The sequence below is a fragment of the Pelophylax lessonae genome, assembly GCF_965119305.1.
Source record: "Pelophylax lessonae genome assembly, chromosome: 4".
NCBI lineage: Eukaryota > Metazoa > Chordata > Amphibia > Anura > Ranidae > Pelophylax > Pelophylax lessonae.
In genome coordinates this window covers 510,607,069-510,630,020 of record NC_138771.1, presented here as the reverse complement: position 1 = coordinate 510,630,020, position 22,952 = coordinate 510,607,069, and the positions used below count along the sequence as shown (strand labels likewise).

General features: G+C 43.8%; 1 protein-coding gene across 1 annotated transcript in view; it reads left to right on the top strand.

Moving 5' to 3' along the window:
- Positions 1-22,952, top strand: part of LARGE1 (LARGE xylosyl- and glucuronyltransferase 1) — a 716,318-nt gene that overhangs the window by 330,188 nt on the left and 363,178 nt on the right. Inside the window, exon 3 of the mRNA XM_082255353.1 lies at positions 8,060-8,355. Within this exon, the coding sequence (XP_082111479.1) occupies positions 8,060-8,355 (296 nt within the window). The remainder of the gene's footprint in view (positions 1-8,059; positions 8,356-22,952) is intronic.

Here is a 22,952-nt window from a genome sequence, read left to right as displayed (position 1 = left end):
AAGGCAGAAATTATTAAAGAGTTAGATCAGGGTAGAGGGCATCTACAGTAGGGAAGGGTGAGAACACAGGAAAGAGTGGGAGCAAAAGGGAGAACAGTGGGGATAGAAGGGGAATGAAGAATCCCCCCTCCTTCCACCATGGCCGAAACAGTCAAGGGGATGCCTAAACTTGAAATTCCGCCGAGTTACAAAATATCACCCAGGGGTCCCATGTAGTTATTTGTCGGTCCAGGCTATCACGTTCTTCTGCTAAGAGGTGCTTTAAGTCCATGACAGAATCTAATTCCATCCAATCCCTATTCCATTAGATTAGGTACCTCAGTGGATCGCCAATGAGTGGTGTATCGATAGCAGAGTTATTTGTGGAGTGTTTGGTATGTTTGTCTGTGTTTTTTTTAAATACATTCTTAGAATAGATTTCCTGAATCTTTTAATTGGGGGGGGGGCGTTCAGCCCAGACATGGGTCATATGTCCTCCTGGGTTCTGGCTTTGCCAACATATATCAGGGGGAGGGATATATAGAAACTATGTAATATATCTGTGCATCTATACCTGGGATCTCCAAACTTTCTAAGCAAAATGCCACTTCCAATTTTAGGGGGCCAGACTTTGGCAAGTGGGAGAAAAAAGTGCCCTGGCATCAATGGGAGTAAACAATGCCCCATCATTGGTGTCAGTAGGAGGAATAGTGCCCCATCATTGGTCTCAGTAGGAGGAATATTGCCCCATCATTGTGTCAGTGGGAAGAAAAGTGCCCGATCATTGGTGTCAGTGGAAGGAGTAATGCCCTATCATTGGTATCAGTGGGAGGACTAGTGCCCTATCATTGGTGTCAGTGAGAGGACTAGTGTCCCATCATTGGTGTCTGTGGGAGAAATAGTGCCCTATCATTGGTATCAGTGGGAGGAATAGTGCCCCATTGTTGGTGTCAGTGATAGGAACTATGCCCTTTGGCGTACAGATTTTGTGTTTTTTTACCATTCTGCTAAACATTTTGTGAATCAGCACTGCTTGGATCTTGATAAAGGGGACATACCCCGAAAGCTTGTCCTGAAAAATTGTATGTTAGTGCAAATAAAAAAAGTATCACGGACAGTGCTCAATGGTGGAGAATTACAAAGCAGTACATGTTCAAAAGATGTAGGGTGGGATGTTAACTTTTGCTGGTCAAGCATTGATTGCAGAAAAGAAACACGATATTAAAAAGTCACCCGCCTGATCCATGAGTGCCCAAAAAAAGGTTCCATCGAATTTGATGTGGCAACACCTGCTGACAGTATGGTAGCAAAGCAAGTATATGATGTGTCACTGTATTCCATGCCCCAATAAGGATGTATGAACAGCTGGGGGAAATAAAGTTTATCAAACAATGGTGTCCTAGGGCTAACATATGTGGAGTATTCTAGGTTTGAGACTATTTTGTCCTATTTGCTAAGAGGTGTGGAATAGAGATAAAACGCACCTCCTTGCAGTTAAGAGGTAGTATTCGTGACAGGGCTCCAATAGTAAGTCAAGTGGAGTCAGTAGATTGCTTGATTTGAACCAATGAATGATGGAGCCAATCTTTGATTCTAGTGGGAATCAACACTTGATAATATAAAGCATTGTCAGGAGCAATAGCTCCCCTTTTATCTTTGGGTAAGAAAAATATTTTAGGATTTAGCCAAAAACCACCTCAAATCCCATATAAAAGTAGTGAAGACCTTTTGTAATTTCATAAAAAATGGAACAGAAACATGAGCTTGAATAGTTTAAAAGAGGTACCTGAACTTTGATATAATGTCCATTTTGAATTAATTTATTTTGCCTAGCCATGATCAAGTTTTCCTGTTATAGCCCTTAAAGGGGTTGTGAAGTCAGAATGTTTTTTATCTCAATGCATTCTATGCATTAAAATAAAAAACCTTCTGTGTGTAGCAGCCCCCCCCTAATGCTTACCTGAGCCCCCTCTCGATCTAGGGATGTCCACGACTGTCCTAGTCGTCCGGGACTCCCCTCCTCATTGGCTAAGACACAGCAGCGGCACCATTGGCTCCTGCTGCTGTTAATCAAAATCAGTTAGCCAATGAGGGAAGAGACGGGGCGAGGATAAACCGCAGCTCCATGTCTGAATGGATACACGAGCTGTGCCTCGGTTCAGGTGCCCCCATAGCAAGGTGCTTGCTGTGGGGGCACTCAAAGGGAGGGAGGGGCCAGGAGAACCAAAGAGGGACCTTAGAAGAGGAGGATCTGGGCTGCTCTGTGCAAAACCAACTGCACAGAGAAGGTAAGGATAACATGTTTGTTATTTTTATTGAACAAAAAACTTTACAATGACTTTAAAGCGGAGTTCCAGTGAAGTGTAAGAAGTGTCCCACGATCCAGCGATGCGGCCGGCGGGAGCCTCGGCTCCCTTCCTCTTCTCCAAGTGTTGTCGGCATCCCTAGTGAGGCCATCCAGCTGTGACAGCTTGCGGCTTTAAAACCAGGTGCAAAAGTCCTGAGTGGACGGGCAATCTTCTGGGACCTGTGAGGTATTCCAGAAGATTGCAGGGAGGGTGGGGTAGAGGAGAACTTCTGCTCAAGCCCTCTAGGCGGCCCATGCGGAAGTGGGAGCGGGTACCTGTCAAAACTAGGTACCCGCTTCCCCCCCAAAAAAAATGACATGCCAAATGTGGTGTGTCAGGGGGTCAGGAGGCCTAAAAGCCTAAAAGTGGAATCACTTTAACCATTTGCGCAGTGGTCTTTAAAACGCCAATTTGTTTGAGGAAAAATTACGAAAAATCACATTTCACTGCATTTAAAAAATACTAAACAGTAAAGTTAGCCCATTTTTTTTTGTATATTGTGAAAGATGATGTCACGCCGAGTAAATAGATACCCAACATGTTACGGTTTAAAATTGCGCACACCCGTGGAATGGCGACAAACGGTCAATAGAGATCTCAATAGGCGACGCTTTAAGTTTTTTTAACGGTTACCAGTTTAGAGTTAGAGTGTAGCTCTTTTTTTTAAATGATTGCTCACGCTCTGGCGATCGCGGCGATACCTCACATGTGTGGTTTGAACAGTGATTTTATTCGCGGCTCGACTTCCGTATACGTTTTTTTTCGTGCGCGAGTTAACGGTGACAGGGACGGCTAAAATTTTTTATTTTTTTTGCTATTTATTTAATTTTTTTTTTTAACTTTATTACAGGTTTTTAAAAAAAAAAAAAAAAAAATCTGTTCACTTTTATTGCTGTCACAAGCAATGTAAACATCCCTTGTGACACCAATATGCAGTGACGGGTACTCTTTATGGAGGGATCGAGGGTCTAAAAGACCCTAGACCCCTCCACTACACTTTCATGTATGCAAAACGCCGAAAACTGCGTTTTTGCATACAGCCGTTTTTTTAAATCTGCCGCCTTTTGCAGCAGAGTAACCCGGAAGTGACGTCATGGACGCCGCCTCCGGCTTACGTCATCGTAGACCCGATCGAAGCCGCTTCCGGCTTAGATCGGGGCTCCATCCATCCGGCGGAGGCGCCGGCTGGGTGCTCGGGGCTCCCGGTGGGACGGGAGCCCCGAACAAAGTCGCGGCGGGAGGGGGGGGAAGTCCCCTCCCGCTCACCTGGGTAACGATCGAGCGGCTCCCGAGCCGCATCTGTCATTACCGACGGAAAGCCGACCGTCGGCTGTAAAACACGGTACCGGGATGGTGCCTCTAGCTAGAGGCATCACCGCGGTATAACACCGCAAAGTTTGCCGACGTAGCCCTACGTCACTTTGCGGTAAGTGGTTAAGGTCTGAGATGGTCTTGTAGAGGCTTGTAATTGAGGTAGTATAGTTGAGATAAATCTGTATATATATTCCTAAATATTTTAAAAAAGAAGGGCATATCCTGAAAGGGAGGTTTGCCCTAATTGACTGGATGGGGAATCTGAGAATGCCACATTCGGGATTTCATATTTAGAGAGGCTGACTTTAAAGTTACTTAAGCTCCCAATTTTTTCAAATTTTTGGAGTATAGATGGCATGGAAGTATGTGATTGGGTGACATGAAGCAGGGGGTCATTTGCAAATAAAGGCAATTGTATCTGGTTTGAGCCCATGGACATACCAGGGATATTCAAATTTTTGTCATAGGGCTATTGCTCAGTATTCCATCATCAGTATGTAAAGAAGAGGAGACAAAGCGAAGCCTTGATGTTTATAAAAAATCTAGGCGATAATGAAACATTTACTCGAACACTTGAAGATGGGGATGAATGCAGGACTAAGATATCAGAGATCATCTTAAAGTCCCAATTTAAAATCACCTTTTTGCCAATCTGCCACCCCCCATCCTCTCTGCTACATCAGTATCACATTTTTTTGTTTACTCTTGTCTCGTACGTCAAATATCTCAGGAAGCCTACTTTTTTATTCACAAAGGAGGAGGGTGGCAGGCCTGGTGGAGGCCCACTGGCTGAACCCAGAGAAGCCGCAAGCCTTCTGATTACATCACACATGGCGGTGTGGGACCTGAGCGGCGAGTGCAGAGAAGCGGATCTTGGCAGGACAATGCTGGATCCGCTGGGTGGGTGAGTATCTGAACTGTGTAGAACTTTCATGCATTAGGGTAAAAAACCTTCTGTGCCAGAGGATCCCCCCCCAGAACCACTTTATACTTACCTGAGCCCGATCTTGGCCTATCATTGTATAGAAGAGCAGTGGCCCTCTTGGCTCTCTCCCTCCTCACTGAACAGATTGATAGCAATGGAAGCCATTGGTTCCCACTGCAGTGAATAAATTCCTTTGATTAGGGAGCCGGAGGCCAAGCCCTGCTGCTTGTATCTGTTGATGCAGGCAGCGAGGCTCAGGAGCGAGCCCACATTAGTGCCCGCATAGAAGATGTCGTTCTATGGTGGGAGCTTGCCAAAGAGGGAGAGCCAGGAGCATCAGCGCGGGACCTCAGAAGAAGAGGTTTAGGGTTGCTTTGTGCAAAACCATTGCACAGAGCAGGTATGACATGTTTAATATTTTAATAAAACATTTTTGAAGCTTTACAATCACTTTTTTAGGATGGGGCATCTGCGGATTACAAAGGCACTAGGGACTAGTTGGGCAAATTTGAGTTCCACAAGAAACTACCAGTTTTTCTGTTTGGCAAAATTTTGCTGAAGATTAACCCCTCCAACCTCTAAATTTTCTCCCTCGGTTTATTGAGTTTATTTATTTTTTTAGCGTTTTGGATTAGTTTATTTTACTGTTCTTTGTATTTGTGTTTTTCCCCTTTTTTGTGTATTCTAATGTCGTTTGTGCACTGTCACTCATTATTTTATTTTATTTTATATTTTTCGTTGCCTATTTTTTAATTATTTATAAGAAAAAGACAAAAAATGAAGACAAGGAGAGGCCATTTTTGGCACAAGAACAGGCCCAGGATTGTTGAAAGCAACTTACATAACCCTCAGGAGCCATTTAAAGCCCAGTACGCTTTTTAAAACCACCACAAAACTCCTTAAAGATGCGCTCTGGGTAAACAGCTAAATCCACATGTTTGAGAACTGTTATACCTGCCAAAGGATTTGTATTTCTGTCAAAGTCCTGAGATGTACAGAGCCCTGCCCCACAGCACAACCCTGCCCAATAGCAGAGCAGACCTGACCTTTCTCTGCAGCAGTTTCACTTTCAGGTCCCCCCAATTGCAACCAGTGACTGGATATTGTAAAGCAAAGCAGCAGACATATTTGTTCATCTTTCTTTTACAGTGCTTTCATCTCCTGACAACATGATAGTTGCACTGCAGCACATCTAATTAGTTCCTTTTGCTGCTCCGCCCTCTCCCAGTTTGAGCAATGTTGTGTAATAATACCAAGTCATATTCAGGAATTTTCCCTGCTTGCATAATATATATATATATATATATATATATATATATATATATATATATATATATATATATATTTAAAATTGTATTAACGAGAACAGAGCCGCATTTTGTGCCTTTATCTGCCCAGAGTTAATTTCACCTTCTCTGACTTTAATACATTTTGCCAAAATCCCCCAAACTTTGTGGAAATGTATTGATTTTTCTCTGAAAATATCAGTGCAAAGAGACAAATCTTAATTTCCCTTACAGTCACCTCAAGCCAGGCTTGTTGCCAAGGGTGCTGCTTATTGACAAACAGCTCAAGGTAACAGTCTGCCCTTGATGATGTTGTAGGCTGAGCAAAGTACGCATGCTTTTTTAAAGAGCTTGGTTTGACTAAGGCAGCCATCCATGCATGTACCATAGTAAGCATCCATATTGGTCTTAAAGCGGTTCTTCATCCTAGAAATAAAACATTAAAAGTCAGCAACTACAATTACTGTACCTGCTGATTTATAATAATAGGACACTTACCTGTCCAGGGATCCAGCTCTTCAGCCGTTTCCGGTTCCAGGCACCAGCATGTTTACTTTGGAAAGCTGGTTAGCTGGCTGTGACTGCTTGCTGCTTCACAACTGGCCTGTGCTTTGTTAACCACTTGCCGATCGGCGCAAGTAGATTTACTGCGGCGGTCAGCCCCTCACAGGCAAAGTGACGTAAATATACGTCACTAGCCTGTGAGGCTCTGGGGAGCGAGCGCGCGCAGCCGGCGGCGCGCTCCCGCGCGGTTACGGACCCCCCCGCGCGTGTGACCGGCGGACCCGATGTCCGCCGCTCACTCTGCGATCGGCGGGGTAGAGGGAGAAAGTCAGGCAGCTTGTGTAAACAAGCTGCCTGTCATTCTCCCCTGTGTAGAGACACCGATCATACGGTTCTACTATGTAGGACCGTTGATCAGTGTAACTACAGCTCAACAGACAGCCAATCACAGTTAGAATCACGCCCCTAGGGACACACACAGCCCCTCCCTCTCAAATAAAGTTAACCCCTTCACTGCCAGTGTATTTTTACAGTAAGTGCATATATATAGCACTGATTACTGTAGAAATGTCACTGGTAACCCCAAAAGTGTCAAAAATGTCAGTCAAGGGTCCGATCTGTCCGCCGCAATGTCGCAGTACCGCAAAAAAAATCGCAGATCGCCGCCATTACGCGTTAAAAAAAAAAAAAATGACAAAATCTTTCCCTTTGTTAGTAAACGCAATAACTTTTGCGCAAACCAATCAAAATACGCTTTTTGCGATTTTTTTTACCAAACATAGGTAGCATAAAACAAATTGACCGAAAATGTTAAAAAATTTTGATTTTTACTTTTTTTTGGGGGGGGGAATTTCATATAAAAAAATTTGAAAAATATTGTTATTTTTGCAAAATTGACGCTCTTTTCTTGTTTATAGCGCGTGATCAAAAAATCGCACAGGTGATCAAATACCACCAAAAGAAAGCTCTGTTTGTGGGAAAAAAAGGACGTCAAATTCGTTTAGGTACAGCGTCGCACGACCGCGCAATTGTCCGTTAAAGTCACGCAGTGCCGAATCGCAAAATACCCCCTGGTCAGGAAGGGGGTAAAATCTTCCCCCTTAAGTGGTTAATGGTCCTTCAGCTTTCTAGGACCTTTTACGTGCCTCATAAGGCTGCTGGCGAAGGTGGGGTGGGGGCAAACTTCCACCAGAAGTTATTCACATTCCACCCGTAAGATTTGTTAGTTAGTAAAAAAAAACTCTCATAACTTTTTTAGCTGGCTCCTAGATTCAAAGCAAATTTGTCAAGCCCTGTCCTGTGCGTTTTATTACCAGCGGCCAGGGATAGGTTATTGGAGTTTGTACTCTTTTTTTCAAGTCTATGCAAATAAATAAAACAGATTTGGAAAAAGAAAAAAAAGAATTTTAATTGCATACATTAGCAGATTTAAGTTGACGCTACACTGCCTGGTCAATTGGTTCTATCTCCACTCTAAAAGAGTTCCCTTCTAGTTTTTAGGAGAACTTATAATGAGAAAAATACAGACTTCCATTGTTGACCTTCTCTTGAAAATATAACTCTTTCTGGCTGTCTGTGGCTTCAGTGTTTTCATTGCTCTGGAATGGGCCTACAGCCATTGAAGTCTGAATTTTGTTAATGTTCTCTTTGCAATGTCTCCATTTGCTTTGCCTCCTCTGATATCTTCTGTCCATTATTTGCAGATGGAAAGGCCGTCTCCCTGTCTCCGCTGGATACCCAGCCTCACAGTCCCCGTTATTCCTCCTCCAGTCAGCGAGAGAGCCTGGAGGTGCGTGTACGGGAAGTGGAGGAGGAAAACCGCGTTTTGCGCAAGCAACTCAGTCTGCTCCAGAAAAGTGGTACTTCACATCGCCTCAGCAACCGCTCCAAAACCTACTCCATGGAGGAAGGGACCGGTGACAGCGAGAGCCTGCGAGCAGGAATTGTGGCTGGGAACAGCTCCGAGTGTGGCCAGCAACCAGTGGTGGAGAAATGCGAGGTATTACTCATCAATTATTAATTTATTTTACTCATTTATATAGCTATGATCCTTTTTTTTATCCTCAAAACTTTGTAGCTTCATTCATATTAGTCATTTGCCCTCATAGGTGTTTACAATTTATTTTTCAGTATATGTAACCTTCAATCTATTTTTCAGTATGTTTGAGATCATGCTTCTTTGTATACAGTTTTATTATGCATTTTTTTTTGTGAATCTGTTTCATACTTAAAAATATCCACCAGTAACAGCACTTCCTGTTGTAGGCTGACAACAATAATCCACTGCCTCACATTTAGAAGCAGAGTTGTCAGCCTGCTGTGCAAGCTGCTTCAGTTGACTGTGGGGGGCTGCCCATTCTGTCTATCTCACTATCCGTTGTGTCATTAGGACAGGAACTGAGGGTGATCTCTCCAGAATCTGAATCAACTTTATATATAAGAATGTACAGGCATACATTCTTCATGCTATGCATGAAGGTAAAACACCTTCTCTGTGCAGCAGCCCCCCCCCCAATACTTACCTGAGCCCCATCGCGACCCAGCGATGGGCATGAGAGCCTAAGCTCTCTGGCGACTCTCCTACTTCATTAACTAAGAAAGCAGCGGGAGCCATACTATGCATGAAGGTAAAACACCTTTTCTGTACAGCAGTTCCCCCCCCCCCCCCCAATACTTACCTGAGCTCCATTGCGATCCAGCAATGTGCACGAGAGCCTAAGCTCTCCAGGGACTCTCCCACTTCATTGACCGAGAAAGAAGCAGGAGCCGTTGGCTCCCACTGCTGTCAATAACAGCCAGTAAGCCAATGAAAAGAGAGAGGGTGCATGTTCGAGCCTGCTTGGGTGCCCCCTTAGCAAGCTGTTTGCTCTGGGGGCACTCGGCAGGAGGAAGGGCCAGGGGCCCCAGCGGAGGACCCAAGAAGAGGAGGGTAGAGCAATTGCACAGAGCAGGTAAGTATGACATGTTTATTATTTTTAAAAAAAATGCCTTTAATATCAGCTTAAATAATAAGTAATTTTAAAAATAAATAAATAGATAAAAAATCAGCACAAGGCACATTACTTGCTATCAATCAAATGTGTGCCTTGTGCTGTTGGCTCCTACAATAGTTAAAATCTTCCTTCTCTAATCCACCCTTGATGCCATAATCTACTGGTGCAGCAGGGGTTAGTAGAGTTTAGGGACCTGTCATATTCACTCTTTAAGAGTGACGACTATGCCCGCCCTTTCAGCCCACCTCCTTCATTTAAAGACGCTGTACTATAGCTTCTTTAAATGGAACGTGATCTATTGATGGAGAGTCAGACCTTTCATTTATCCATTTGTCCTCCGTTCATAGATTGTTTTATATTCATAGAAGCTATAATACAGCTTCTATGAATGGAGGAGGTGGGTGGATAGGGCAGGCATATTAATCACTCTTGATGAGTGCATATGACAGGTAATTCAGCTCTAACAGGAGTAAGCTCTTAAACCCCCCGTACATGTTTGGTTCACTATATCCTCCTCCTCCTGGTTGAAAAACTCCCATCTTAAGATGGCATCCTCCAGTCCAGACTTGTTGCTAGGATGTTGCTAAGACACTCCCAGCCAATACTGCTCACCTCCCCCACGGTGAATTAAGCTGGAAGTTCGGACCTCCTCCTTTCCCCCGCAGCAGGCCCATTCACAAAGTGCAGCGCCATTCCAGCAATGCATAATAAGAAACCGCTGTGAAACCGCAAGGCTTCACTGCCAGTTTTCCTTACCCAAGATGGCGGTGCCCGCACTCCAGGGCTGATTCAAGAATCATCTCGGGTGAGGACACCGCTGGATGCCTGGACAGGTAAGTGCCCTAATAGTAAAAGTTAGCCTCTACAATATTTTTTGGGGGGGCGAACTCCTCTTAAAACCCCACCGCCATACGTTTATGAAGAATGGACCTCTCACTTTCATTGCCAAGGGAGAAGAATAGGAACATGTGACATCACCAGACTGGGCTAAATACTGAAGGAGTAGAAATATGTTTACAAAAAATATCTAAGGGGCTTCAGGATGGTCGAGGTTGGCGGGCAGTTTACTGCTAGAGTTCCACTTTAATTATAATTTTCTGTTTCCCAAACATTTTTCTTTCGGAGTACAAGGTGCACATAAAAAGTTTGCATTGGGGTTTGACAGATAGCAACGATGTAAGCAACCAGATTGTTAAAAGACATACAGAAATGAACAATGTGTAACCCCAAACACAAGTTAGGGCCAGTTCACACATATGCTAAGCGGGAACCCTGCAAATCCACTGCGGGTTCCCGCATCGCATTCAACTCGCAGGCAGTTCACACTGCCATATGCAATTCGCTGGGTGTTTCAGTACAAAGTTAACAGCACCCCCAGATCAGTTCGCATATCGCAGTGCGAACTGTCAGTTCGGATAAGAATCAGATCGCATAGGTGTGAACACCCATGCGATCCGATTCTGGTGCAGACCAAAAAAAGGATCCTGTGCGATTTTGGTCTGAATGCAATGCAAATTCAGCCATACAATCTGTACGGCTGAATTCGCAATGCACAGACATCGCATGTGATTTGCAGAGCAGTGCGCTGTGAATCACATGCAGTGCCTGACATCGCATATATGTGAACCGCGATTCAGCCTTGAAACAGCTCAAAGAACCCACCATTAGGAATATTTCAAAGTGCAATGCTCTAAAAAACACGTGTAATCCAAGGCATGTAACTATGCAATTATCTTATTTTCATCCTCCCAAGCAATAACCATACAAAAGGACCATTTTGTTACCACTTGCATAAAGGAATTTTTTCCCCTCCCTCGTTATAACAAAGACTCAGTAGAGTTTCACCACCTCGCTTTCTGCTCTCTTACGGGTTAACGGTTTGTTTTCCCCCAATGCTGACTGTGTTGTGTTTAAACATAAGAATCTCTCAAGAGGACGTGATGCGCGGTTCAAATGGGCCGTGAAACTCAGATTGACAGCGTGAGTCAGGCCCGTCTCTCGGGGAGGGTAAACGAAAGAAAATTCACAGGCAGAATATTCATTTTTTCTTTCCCCACAGCGTTACATGCCTTGCAAACCTTATTTTTTATACCATTTCATACATTGAAAACAACTTACTGACCCTTTGCATCATGGAATATAATACGATAAAGTAGAATTCTTGCAGGTGGAAGTGCATAATGGATTTGAAGAGCTTAAATCCTTTTTTCTGTACTTAATAACCCAGTCAGGTTAGTCCCACTTGCCCCCTAGTCAAAGTCTGCATTTCAGATGGCTTTGAAAGTGGAGAGAAGCGTGACAGACGCTTATGTGGCTTCACGCGCTACGCTCTGGCCCCAGCGCGTCAGTATACGAGCGCAGCCTCCCACCGGCTTCAGGAAAATGTAAAGTCCTAAGGAGTATGTGTGTGTGCGTGCGTGTCCCCAGCCACCTCATTTCCATTACCGACTCTGTTACTAATCACAAAACTGTTCCGTCACCTCTTATTGCATGGACGAAGTGCTGCAAAAATTGACTTGCGCTCGGATGTCCTGGGTCGTAGCGCACACAGGTTGTTCAGGGAAGCAGGGTAATGTGTCGGTCACTGAGATAAGCTGTATGCTGTGATGCATATGGATATTTTTCCAGAGCGCAGATTGATTGAAAATGGATTGTTGAGCATGTTGGCTTTTTATTATTACCAAATGCAACACATAGAGTGCAGTAACCATGGCAACTCTTAGTCATTTAGTTCATCGTTCCGACTGATAAAAGTCTAAATTTGATTGGTTGCCTTGAATTACTGACCTTTCACATATCCAGTTATTGATCTCTTGTTAGGGTCAGAATATTGTTTTGCTTTACTTTATGCTAAATGATAACCGTATAAAATGCATTTTAAGACAAATATTTAGGTCTCATGTACATGGATGGTGAGAGGCAGAAAATATGCCCAGGGTAAAATTGCAGGCATTTTCTTCACGCCTGGGGAACTGCAGGTGCTGCCAAGTACAGTCTGCCATACAAGCGAATGGCTGTATGTGGACGTACCCATGTAAATGGCAATGCTCCTGTGCATCAGCGTTTAACAGTGCATACATGTAGAGAGTATTTACCGAACGTGGGAGTTTTGTGAATGGGAAGCACATTGTATGCACATACATGGGTAAACACTAATACACAGAAGCATCAGTTTTTACAAGAGTATGGCTGCATACAGGTATTGAAGTGATTATGAACCCTCACCTTGTAAATCAACCCATTCAGATTAAATCAGAACTAAAGGCAAAAAATTTGTGTATAGATATAAAAAAACTTTAAAAGTACTGTTTCCCTCAAATTTATAAGTGATTGCATTCCCTCAGGTTCTCAGCTGTATAATAGCTGGGTAAGGAGAAACAGCAGTACACTGAACTTCCCAGTTATAAGATGTTGGGGGGGGGGGGGGTCAGGACAAGTCTGATCATTGGAGGAGACCAGGTTGAGTTCCCAGCACAGATAGTGTCAACTTCTCACATACCTGACTGATGAGCCTGATAGTGCAGAGGAAGACCTCCCTTACTTATCTGACTCGCGGCCCCTGGTAGAGCAGACAGGTGGCACGGGAGAGCAGAATGGTATGAGGGCCTGGCGGGTCAGCTGTTGGACGGGCAGCTCCAAGGTCCCAGATGCTTTAAAAGGAAACAACCAGCAGGTAGGAGGATCCAAACAGCAGGCAGGCTGAAGGACAAAACGCCCGAGTCCACACTCACTCTGGGGGCTCACAGGCAAATGGATCAGTTCACAGGCTGGGTCAACAACAGGCGGGTGGCGTGGAATCCAAAGGAGCATACAGGTTCAAGGTCAAAGGGGAGCCGAGGTCAGGTGCAGGGAGAAAGCAAGGGGAGTCCAAAAATCAAGCCGGGTCGTATAGGAGATCAATCACAGAAGCAGGTAAACAGGAGCAGGGGTCACAGGAAGCTGCAGATCAGACAGCAAAGACATAATGCTGCTGAGGAGTTTAAATAAGGCAGCCTGTTGCCAATCACTGCAATTAGTCTGCAGACTCTGCACTAAGTTAACCCTTAGGTAGCAGACCCATGACAGATAGAGAACTGACTACAGTGTGCTCTCCTGCTTAATGTAGTGCTTAATGTGGTCAGTTTTTATTAGGAATGAAGAGGGACTGGTAAGGTCACCAGGCATTTCACATAAAGGGAGCAATACAAAGAGAACAGGATACTTTTTCATACAAGTACATGGTTCAGCAGGCACATATCAGAAATATGAAATGTTGGGTTTACATATTCTTTCACGTGTATGATAGGATGTACTCTGCACCTGCAGCTACCCAGGCACGGGAGAACATCTGGAATTTTATGTAGGGCGTATTTTCAGCCTTCCACTGTCCGTGTACATGAGACCCTAATGGTTTAGTGTATTTCGTAGAGCTAGTAAGGAACAGGAAGGAAGGGGAGAGGAAGAAAAGAGTGGAAAATGAGAAGACTTAAAGCAGAACTATACTTACCTTCTTTTCAGCACTGCAGTGCCCGGGAGCTCCTTGCTGCCAGCTGATATCTTCGGAAGGCCTGCTTCTGGGTACCGATCTTCAGTAGCTTTAATTGGTCACCCCAAGATGACATTACTCCCAGACATGCGCGGGAGTTCATTTATCTCAGCATTGCCTAAATTGTACACATTGTGTGTGTGCAGCTCAGTGTATAGGGTGCACAGACAGGTAGAACACTTTAATGCAGAAGAGACATAGTAAGCCTCCTCTGTATTACAAATCCTGCCTGTTTGCCATTTTTTTTTTCTAAAATTCCACTTTAGAAGGTTGGAAGAAGAAAGGAAAATGGCTAGGAAAGCAGAGGAGAAAAGAGAAGGGGGAGGAGAGAAAAGGTGAAGAGAGAAGATGGAAACAGATAAGAGGAGAGAGGGGGAGAGGAGAAGGGAGCAGAGGAAAGAAGAGGGTAAGAGAGGGGAGGAACAAAGAAGAAAGATGAGGTAATTGGGAGGGGGAGGGGGAGAGGGAGGAGGATAGGGTAGGCAGCAGGAAAGAAAAGGAATGCAACTAGGAGGTCTGGAAAAAGAATGGTAGAAGAGACCCACTAGATAAGGGACACAGAGAAAAACAGAGGGCAGGAGAGAAAGGGAAAATAACCAGGAAGAAGGAAAAGTGTAGGAGGAGAATGGATGATAAAAAGGAGAAGGGAGGAAAGGGGAAATAAAGAGAAGAAGGGAGAACAACTAGGAGGAAACATAGAGAGGAATGGGAGGAAGAACGACTACAGTGGGAGGTTAAAAGATAGGTGAGAACAACTTGGAGGTGAGGCAGAGGAAGAGATAAGGAGGGAGGAAGAACAACATTGAGGGAAGAAGAAGGGAAGACAGGAGATGAGGAAGAGGGAGAACAACTAGAATGGGAGGAAAAGGAAGAGAAGTGAGGAAAATAGGAGAAGGGGAGAGGAGGAATGAAGGACACATTGGAAGTATGGAGAGGGAAGGGTGGAGGATAAGAAATGGGTGAAGAATAGGGGGGGGGGGATAGGAGAAGGGGAGGAGAGGAATGAAGGACATATAGGAAGTATGGAGAGGGAAGGGTGGAGGCCTAGAAATTGGTTAAGGGTGAGAGGGGGGACAGGTGAAGAAGAGGAGAGGGGAAGATAGGAGAAGGGGAAAGAGGAATGAAGAACATGTAGGAAGTAAAGAGAGGGAAGGGTGGAGGATTTTATATTAACAAAGAGTGCGGACAGGTGAAGAAGAGGAGAGGGGAAGATAGGAGAAGGGGAAAGAGGAATGAAGAACACGTAGGAAGTAAGGAGAGGGAAGACAGGTGAAGAAGAGGAGAGGGGAAGATAGAAGAAGGGAGGAGAGGAATGAAGAACATGTAGGAAGTAACAAGATGGAAGGGTGGAGGATATTAAGTTGGTGAAAAGTAAGAGGGGGGAGAGGTGAAGAAGATAGAAGAAGATAGAAGAAGGGAGGAGAGGAATAAAGAACACATAGAAAGTAAGAAGGAAGGGTGGAGGATATAAAATGAATGAAGAGTGAGGACAGGTGAAGAAGAGGTGAGTGGAAGATAGCAGAAGGGGAGCAAGAAACGAAGAACATGTAGGAAGTAGGGACAGGGAGGGGTGGATGACATTAAATTGGTGAAGAGTGAGAGGGGGGACAGGAGAAGAAGAGGAGAAGGGAAGATGGGAGAAAGGAAGAGAGGAATGAAGAACATGGAGGAATTAGGGAGAGGGGAGGGCGGAGGATAAGCAATGAAACACAAGTGAAAGGGAGAACAGAGAGGCAGAGACAATAACTAGAGAAGAAAAACTAGGGGGGAAATAAATAGGAAGAAGAGGGGAGGGGAAAATATGATGGGAGAACTACTAGGAAACAAGGAGAGGGTGAACAACTAAGAAGAGAATGTAGAATGCTTACAAGAGGAGAGGGGTCCTATGGTCTCTGTGCTAGTTTTGACCCCTAAACCATGGGTAAGAAAAACAAATTTTTGCCTTTTGATGGTTAAACATTAGAACACAAGGACATTTAAGCCATGTAGACAGACAGACAGACAGACAGACAGACAGACAGACAGACAGACAGACAGACAGACAGACAGATAGACAGACAGATAGATAGATAGATAGATAGATAGATAGATAGATAGATAGATAGATAGATAGATAGATAGATAGATAGATAGATAGATAGATAGATAGATAGATAGATAGATAGATAGATAGATAGATAGATAGATAGATAGATATCCGGTGCCTTTATTGTACCAGTTTTCACCTTTACAATCAGACCAACGTTTATCTCAGGATTGTCGGTAGCACAGGCAGACATCAGGATCTTGCATATCATTCTGTGTTTACAAGTCTGCAACTAATCCGCTATTCCCATCTGCTGCCTAATGATTAGTTAGTGTGCCGATCTACAGGTCGGTATTAACTCTCGATTCAGTTTTATCATTAGTTCCAGAGAAGACTTTCTGCCTGCTCACACCTGTGCATTTTCCTCAAATCTCTCATCCAGCCAGCTCTCATGTAAAATGTGTTAGCTCATTTCTGAGAAAAATCTCACCTAATTAGAAAACATATTAGAAAAAAGATATTATTGTTGAAATATCAAAATAACTAAAACAAAACAAACACAACACTTTACTATTATTATCGTAATGAGGGAACAGATAATGGTCATTTTATGGCCTTACACCCTCATAAACTATGTGTATGTTCCCCTATCCTCATAATACATGCTGACTGACTGCACACAGTACATTTAGCACAGATGGGAAAGCTGCTGTTGCATCATTGTAGCTGAGCCATAATTCTTTTCTTTCCTGCATAGCTGTGATATACAAAGGAGAAAGAAACTGAACACAGGAAGGCAGGGATGAAATCAGGGGGGCTAGTAATTGGAGGAATTCTTACACTATAAAACTTTTTTTTTTTTTTTTTTAATATTTTTTTTTCTAAAGTCACAATGGAGCATGTTGTATGACAGCATTAGAATAAAAATATACTTTATACTACCAGCCTAGCACCACACAAATAAAAAGGGGTTAATTGTTAGGTAATTCCTAGGGAAAAATGAAAGGGAATTTACTTACCTGAGCCTTTACCCCCCCCCCCCCCCCCGCTGCTAGACCACTGGTCTATGGTCCTGACGTCATCAAGACCAGAGCAGGGTTCGTAGACCTAGTGGTGGAGCTCCACCTGCCAGGGGAGCAGGGGATCAGGTAAGTAAAATGTTTTCTGCACTCTCCTAAACCAACCAAGCAATTAACTCTTGCAGTGTGGGCACAGCCCTACTGCAATGGGGTAATTTTTTATTTGCCTAGAGTTGGGCATTAACTCTTGTCAAAAGCCAGTTTCTTTTTGCAAATTTGATTCTTGAATGATGTGCTGGCTTCTTGCACCTCTGTGGGACACCAGTGTCTAGATTTACCAGAATTTTAAGCTTAAAAGAGTATGTAAGCCCAAGCAATGAACTTCTCTCAGGCAGGCCATACATGATTCATTTTCTTTCATTCAACCAGTGGGTTGAACAAAAGAAAATCAATTAAATCCCACATTTGAGGTGGATGAACAAATCCCTCCTGCGGAGCTATTGTATTCTGGCTGTAGGTAGACTTTCCTGTCATTAGAATATACTCATCAGCACCGGTGGCACTGATCAAGGAAAAATTTTCACCAGGCTGGTTGTACAGAAGTGGATCAAGAGATCGACTTCTGTATAACCAGCCTGCCCCAAAATGGATCTATGGCCGGCTTAACTTGCTCCCTTATGACCTGCTAACTTTACCATTGGAAGTGTTTGGGTTGATCTTAGAAATCCAGGGCTGTCCAGTGTTCAGTGCAATGCCTGTGTTGTTTTTAAGTGCTGTGTTTAGCCCTCCTAGCTATTATCTTAGGTATTCAAGTCAGTTATTGCCTATAATTTGGAGATGCAGACAATGGGAGTTGTTAGATTGTTAAGTAAAAGACATGAGCCAGGACTGACACCGCTCAGTCCACAAAAATGCTGTATATTGTTAGCCCACTAAAGAAAATTAGGAGCGGAATGCATTTATGCCAGATAAACAGATATTCCTATGTACTTTTGGGGTCCTAAATGGATAACACATGGGGTGATGTGCATGTATGCTAAGATAAACCACATGTTTGCATTGACACATATACCATATTGTCAAACGTATTGGATAGCCTGCCAAAGTTAGGAGCATGAAATTGTTCAAAATGTCTTGGTATGCTGATGCCTTAAGAGTTCCCTTCACTGGAACTAAGGGTCCAAGCCCAACCCCACATCATTTAGTGGAGGGGGGATTATGGTGTGGGGTTGTTTTTCAGGGGTTGGGCTTGGCCCCTCAGTTCCAGTGAAGGGAACTCTTAAGGCCTCAGCATACCAAGACATTTTGGACAATTTCATGCTCCCAACTTTGGCAGGCTATCCAATACGTTTGACAATATGGTATATGTGTCAATGCAAACAGGTGGTTTATCTTAGCATACATGCACATCACCCCATGTGTTATCCATTTAGGACCCCAAAAGTACATAGGAATATCTGTTTATCTGGCATAAATGCCAACTTTGTGGAAACTCTTTGGGGATGGCCCCTTCCTGTTCCAATATGACTACGCACCAGTGCACAAAGCAAGGTCCATAAAGACATGGATGAGTGAGTTTGGGGTGGAGGAATTTGCTTGGCCTGCACACTAACCCCAACCCGATAGAACATCTTTGGGATGAATTAGAGCAGAGACTGCGAGCCAGGCCTTCTTGTCCAACATCAGTGCCTGACCTTACAAATGCACTTCTGGAAGAATGGTCAAACATTCCCACAGGCTCTCTCCTAAACCTTGTGGACAGCCTTTCCAGAAGAGTTGAAGCTGTTATAGCTTCAAAGGGTGGCCCAACTCCATATTGAACCCTACGGACTAAAACTAGGACGGCCATTAAAGTTCATGTGCGTGTAAAGGCAGGTGTCCCAATACTTTTGACAATATAGTGTCCCTGTTACTATGACAATATAGTGTACCCTAATAACTGCTGTTATTCCTCTCACGTCAACAACAATTTCACTAAACAGGAAGTAAAGGGAAACCTCCCAACCGCAACACAAACAGATTTAAAAATATATCTTTTTAAATTAAATTAAATGTATTTAATTTAGTTAGAAGAGTGGGGAAGGTTAGAACCTCTGTCAGGTTTGTATTGCTGTTGGTGTCCCTGTTGGATCTCTACTTCTGTGCAGAGGAACTGTTTTCACCATGACCGTAAGGCTCCCTTTACTACATATTGGTGTCCCAGGTCGTGGGCAGAATCGCCGAGATTCTGCCTGCAGTCCAGAATCACGGCAAATTGTGGCATGCCTGCGCGATTCCCGCCACTTCCAATGGCACCTCAAATGTGGCGCAATTTTGCCGCAATTGTCACCTGTCGAATCACGTTAAATAGAATCGTGGGATGCCTGTCACCCAAAAAAAGTTCAAAAACTTCTTTTGGGCGACAGGCGTCCCACGGTTCTTTTTGGGGTGCCATTGGAAGTCACAGGAAAGGCACGGGCATCCTGTGATTTGCCGTGATTCGGGATGCCAAGAAGCCAGCCAAATATAGATCGAAATTTGGCTGGTTCAGCATGGACTGGATGAGACTTGATCCGCATACCTGCCAACTTTTTTAGATGGAAATGAGGGACACCTATTAGCAAAGGTATGTAGGCAGAGGACACAGCCCTGCCATGCCCCCTAAGGGAGAATTATACAAAAAAAAATAATTAGTTAAACCCACAAGTGCTTTTTTTTACCACTAGTATTCCTTTATACTGGCTTTTGAAATTTACAAATGCCACAATTTAGAAATTGGATGAAAGGTTTAGCACTGGGGAAACACTTTTTAAAGATAAAAAAGTGCATTTTATATACAACTATATAGATCAGACCAAAATGAGGAGGAAAGAGGGACAGGGGGACTTTGTTCCAAATCAGGGACAGTCTCTCCAAATCAGGGACAGTCTCTCCAAATCAGGGACAGTTGGGAGCTATGGATCCATCTATAGCAGGCTGATTGTACCCAAGTTGATCCATCAATCAACTTGGGTACAACCAGCCTGCCAGATTTGTAGCCTCTAGTAGCTGCTAGCAGAAATAACTGTGTTCTACTGGCCGGGGAGGCTCTCCCCGTCCCTCCACTGGCAGAACACAATAGCATTGTGGGAGGCATTTCCCCATCAACACTGACTGTAGGAAAGAAAATCAAATAATATATAGGCTGCCTAAAGCGGAAGAAAACCCATCTCTTTAACAGTTTCAAAACACAGTTGCAGAACCGGCACGTGCTGGGAATGTTACTGTCACGTTGGTTGTGCTCTCAACCAAACTGTCAAACCATCCAATTGCTGGTGTCATAACTGATCACATGTGCAGCATCATGGCAGTTAAAGATTAACCACTTAAGCCCCAGCCCTATTTCGGACACTTTTTGTTTACAAGTTAAAACCAGTATTTTTTCCTAGAAAACTACTTAGAACCCCCAAATATTATATATATTTTTTTTGCAAAGACTCTGGAGAATAAAATGTCGGTCATTGCAAAAATTTTTGTCACGCGGTATTTGCGCAGCGGTCTTTAAAACGCCATTTTTTTTGGGAAAAAATTTGAAAAATCACATTTCACTGCATTTAAAAAATACTTAACAGTAAAGTTAGCCTATTTTTTTGTATATTGTGAAAGATGATGTCACGCCGAGTAAATAGATACCCAACATGTTACGGTTTAAAATTGCGCCCCCCCGTGGGATGGAGACAAACTACAGTCAATAGAGATCTCAATCTGCGACGCTTTAAATTTATTTAACGGTTACCAGTTTAGAGTTAGAGTGTAGCTCTTTTTTTAAATTATTGTCCACGCTCTGGCGATCGCGGCGATACCTCACATGTGTGGTTTGAACAGCGATTTCATTTGCGGCTCGACTTGCGTATACGTTTTTTTTTGTGCGCGAGCTAACGGTGACGGGGGCGGCTAATTTTTTTTTTTTTCCTATTTATTTTTTCTTTTTTTTTAACTTTATTACAGGTTTTTAAAAAAAAAATAAAAATCTGATCACTTTTATTGCTGTCACAAGCAATGTAAACATCCCTTGTGACACCAATATGTAGTGACAGGTACACTTTATGGAGGGATCGAGGGTCTAAAAGACCCTAGACCCCTCCATTACACTTCCCTGTATGCAAAACGCCGAAAACGGCATTTTTGCATACAGCCGTTTTTCAAATCTGCCGCCTTTTGCAGCACAGTAACCCGGAAGTGACGTCATGGACGCCGCCTCTGGGTTACGTCATCGGAGACCCGATCGATGCCGTTTCCGGCATTCATCGGGACTCCATCCAGCCGGCGGACGTGCCGGCTGGGTGCTCGGGGCTCCCGGTGGGACGGGAGCCCCGAGCAAAGCCACGGAAGGCGGCGGGAGGGGGGGGGGCATCCCCTCCCGCCCCCCCGGGTAACGATCGAGCAGCTCCCGAGCCGCATCGGTCGTTACCGACGGAAAGCCGACCGTCGGCTTCAAACCACGGTACCGGGATGATGTCTCTAGCTAGAGGCATCATCCCGGTATAAGCCCGCAAAGTTTACCGACGTAGCCCTACGTCGATATGCGGTAAGTGGTTAAACAGAGGCCAACATGACAGCTTCCTTGGCTGAAAACGATAGGTGGGTTTACTTCCACTTTAAGAGAGGGAAAGTATAATTGAGCCCTGGACAACAGAAAACATGCAACTGGGGTTCTGATTTCTCTAAACTCCATTCAAAGGTTTTTGGCTTGACATACACTTTAAATAAACCCTTTTTCACCTATACAATAGATAAATTACATATAAGGCACATATTTGGTTTTTTCTTGCCTTGTCTACCAGTGTAGAGTCTCCATTCCTTTTCAGAGCTCATTTAATCCAGTCTAACATCTGTCCGAGTCTTAGCACATGACTACTGTATCCTTTTCCCTCTTCTGTCTGGCGCTGCTTTTGAATAAATGCTGCAGTGAAAGTTTTGATGTACAGGATTAATCATTTTGCACATTTAGTATAAAGAAAAATTTTAGCTGACTGCGTTTCTTTTTCTGTGGAATCCCTTTTAGGTCTATGATAACTGGTTCTTCATAGGTGTAGCTGCAAAATATCTTTGGCAAATACCTAATGCTTAAAGTGATACTAAAGGCTCGTGCTATTTTTTTTTAATAATAAACATGTTATACTTACTAGTTTTGCACAGTGCATCCCCAATCCTCCTCTTCTTCATATTATTATTATTATTATTCAGGATTTCTATAGCGCCAGCAGTTTATGCAGCGCTTTACAATGTTAGAGGGAGACAATACAGTTACAATACAATAAAATACAAGAGGATTAAGAGGGCCCTGCTCAGAAGAGCTTACAATCTTATGTGCCCCACTGGCGCTCCTGGCCTCTCCCCCTTGCCAAGTGTCCCAACCTCAAGCAGATTTCAAAGTGGGCACTCATGCATGATTACTCCTAAGTTGCCTCGGTGTGTCCCTAAGACACACGGAGTGTGACTTTGCTCCGCTCCCTCCTCACTAGCTGTTATTGACAGCAGCTGTTTCGCAGAGACCTGGGAGAGACACTGCTCTCATGCACATCGCTGGATCAAGACAGGGCTTGGGTAGGTATTAGGGGGCTGAGGGGGCAGTTGCACACAGAAGGTTTTTGCCATTATGCATAGAATGCATGAAGGTAAAAAAACTTTAATTTTTACGACCACTTTAAGGCAACACTGTAAAGATAAAGAAAAAAAAATCCAAAAAGAAGGTACCTGCAACGAAAGAGGTATTATACTCACCTTTCTGATTGCACATGCCCCCTTCTTCCCCTCTATTCCAGCTCTGCAGCCTCCTTTGGTGTTTTTAACATTCAACCCTTCTGGAAGAGTTAAACCCCTGTGTCTCCATGCCATGTGCCATGGTTCCTTCACCTACATGATTACAGGACCCTGCAGTAATATACAGTAGGGAAAATAATTATTTGATCCCCTGCAGATTTTGTAAGTTTGCCCTTACAAAGAAATGAAAGGTCTATTATCATAGGTGTATTTTAAATGATAGAGACAGAATGTCAACCAAAAATCCCCAAA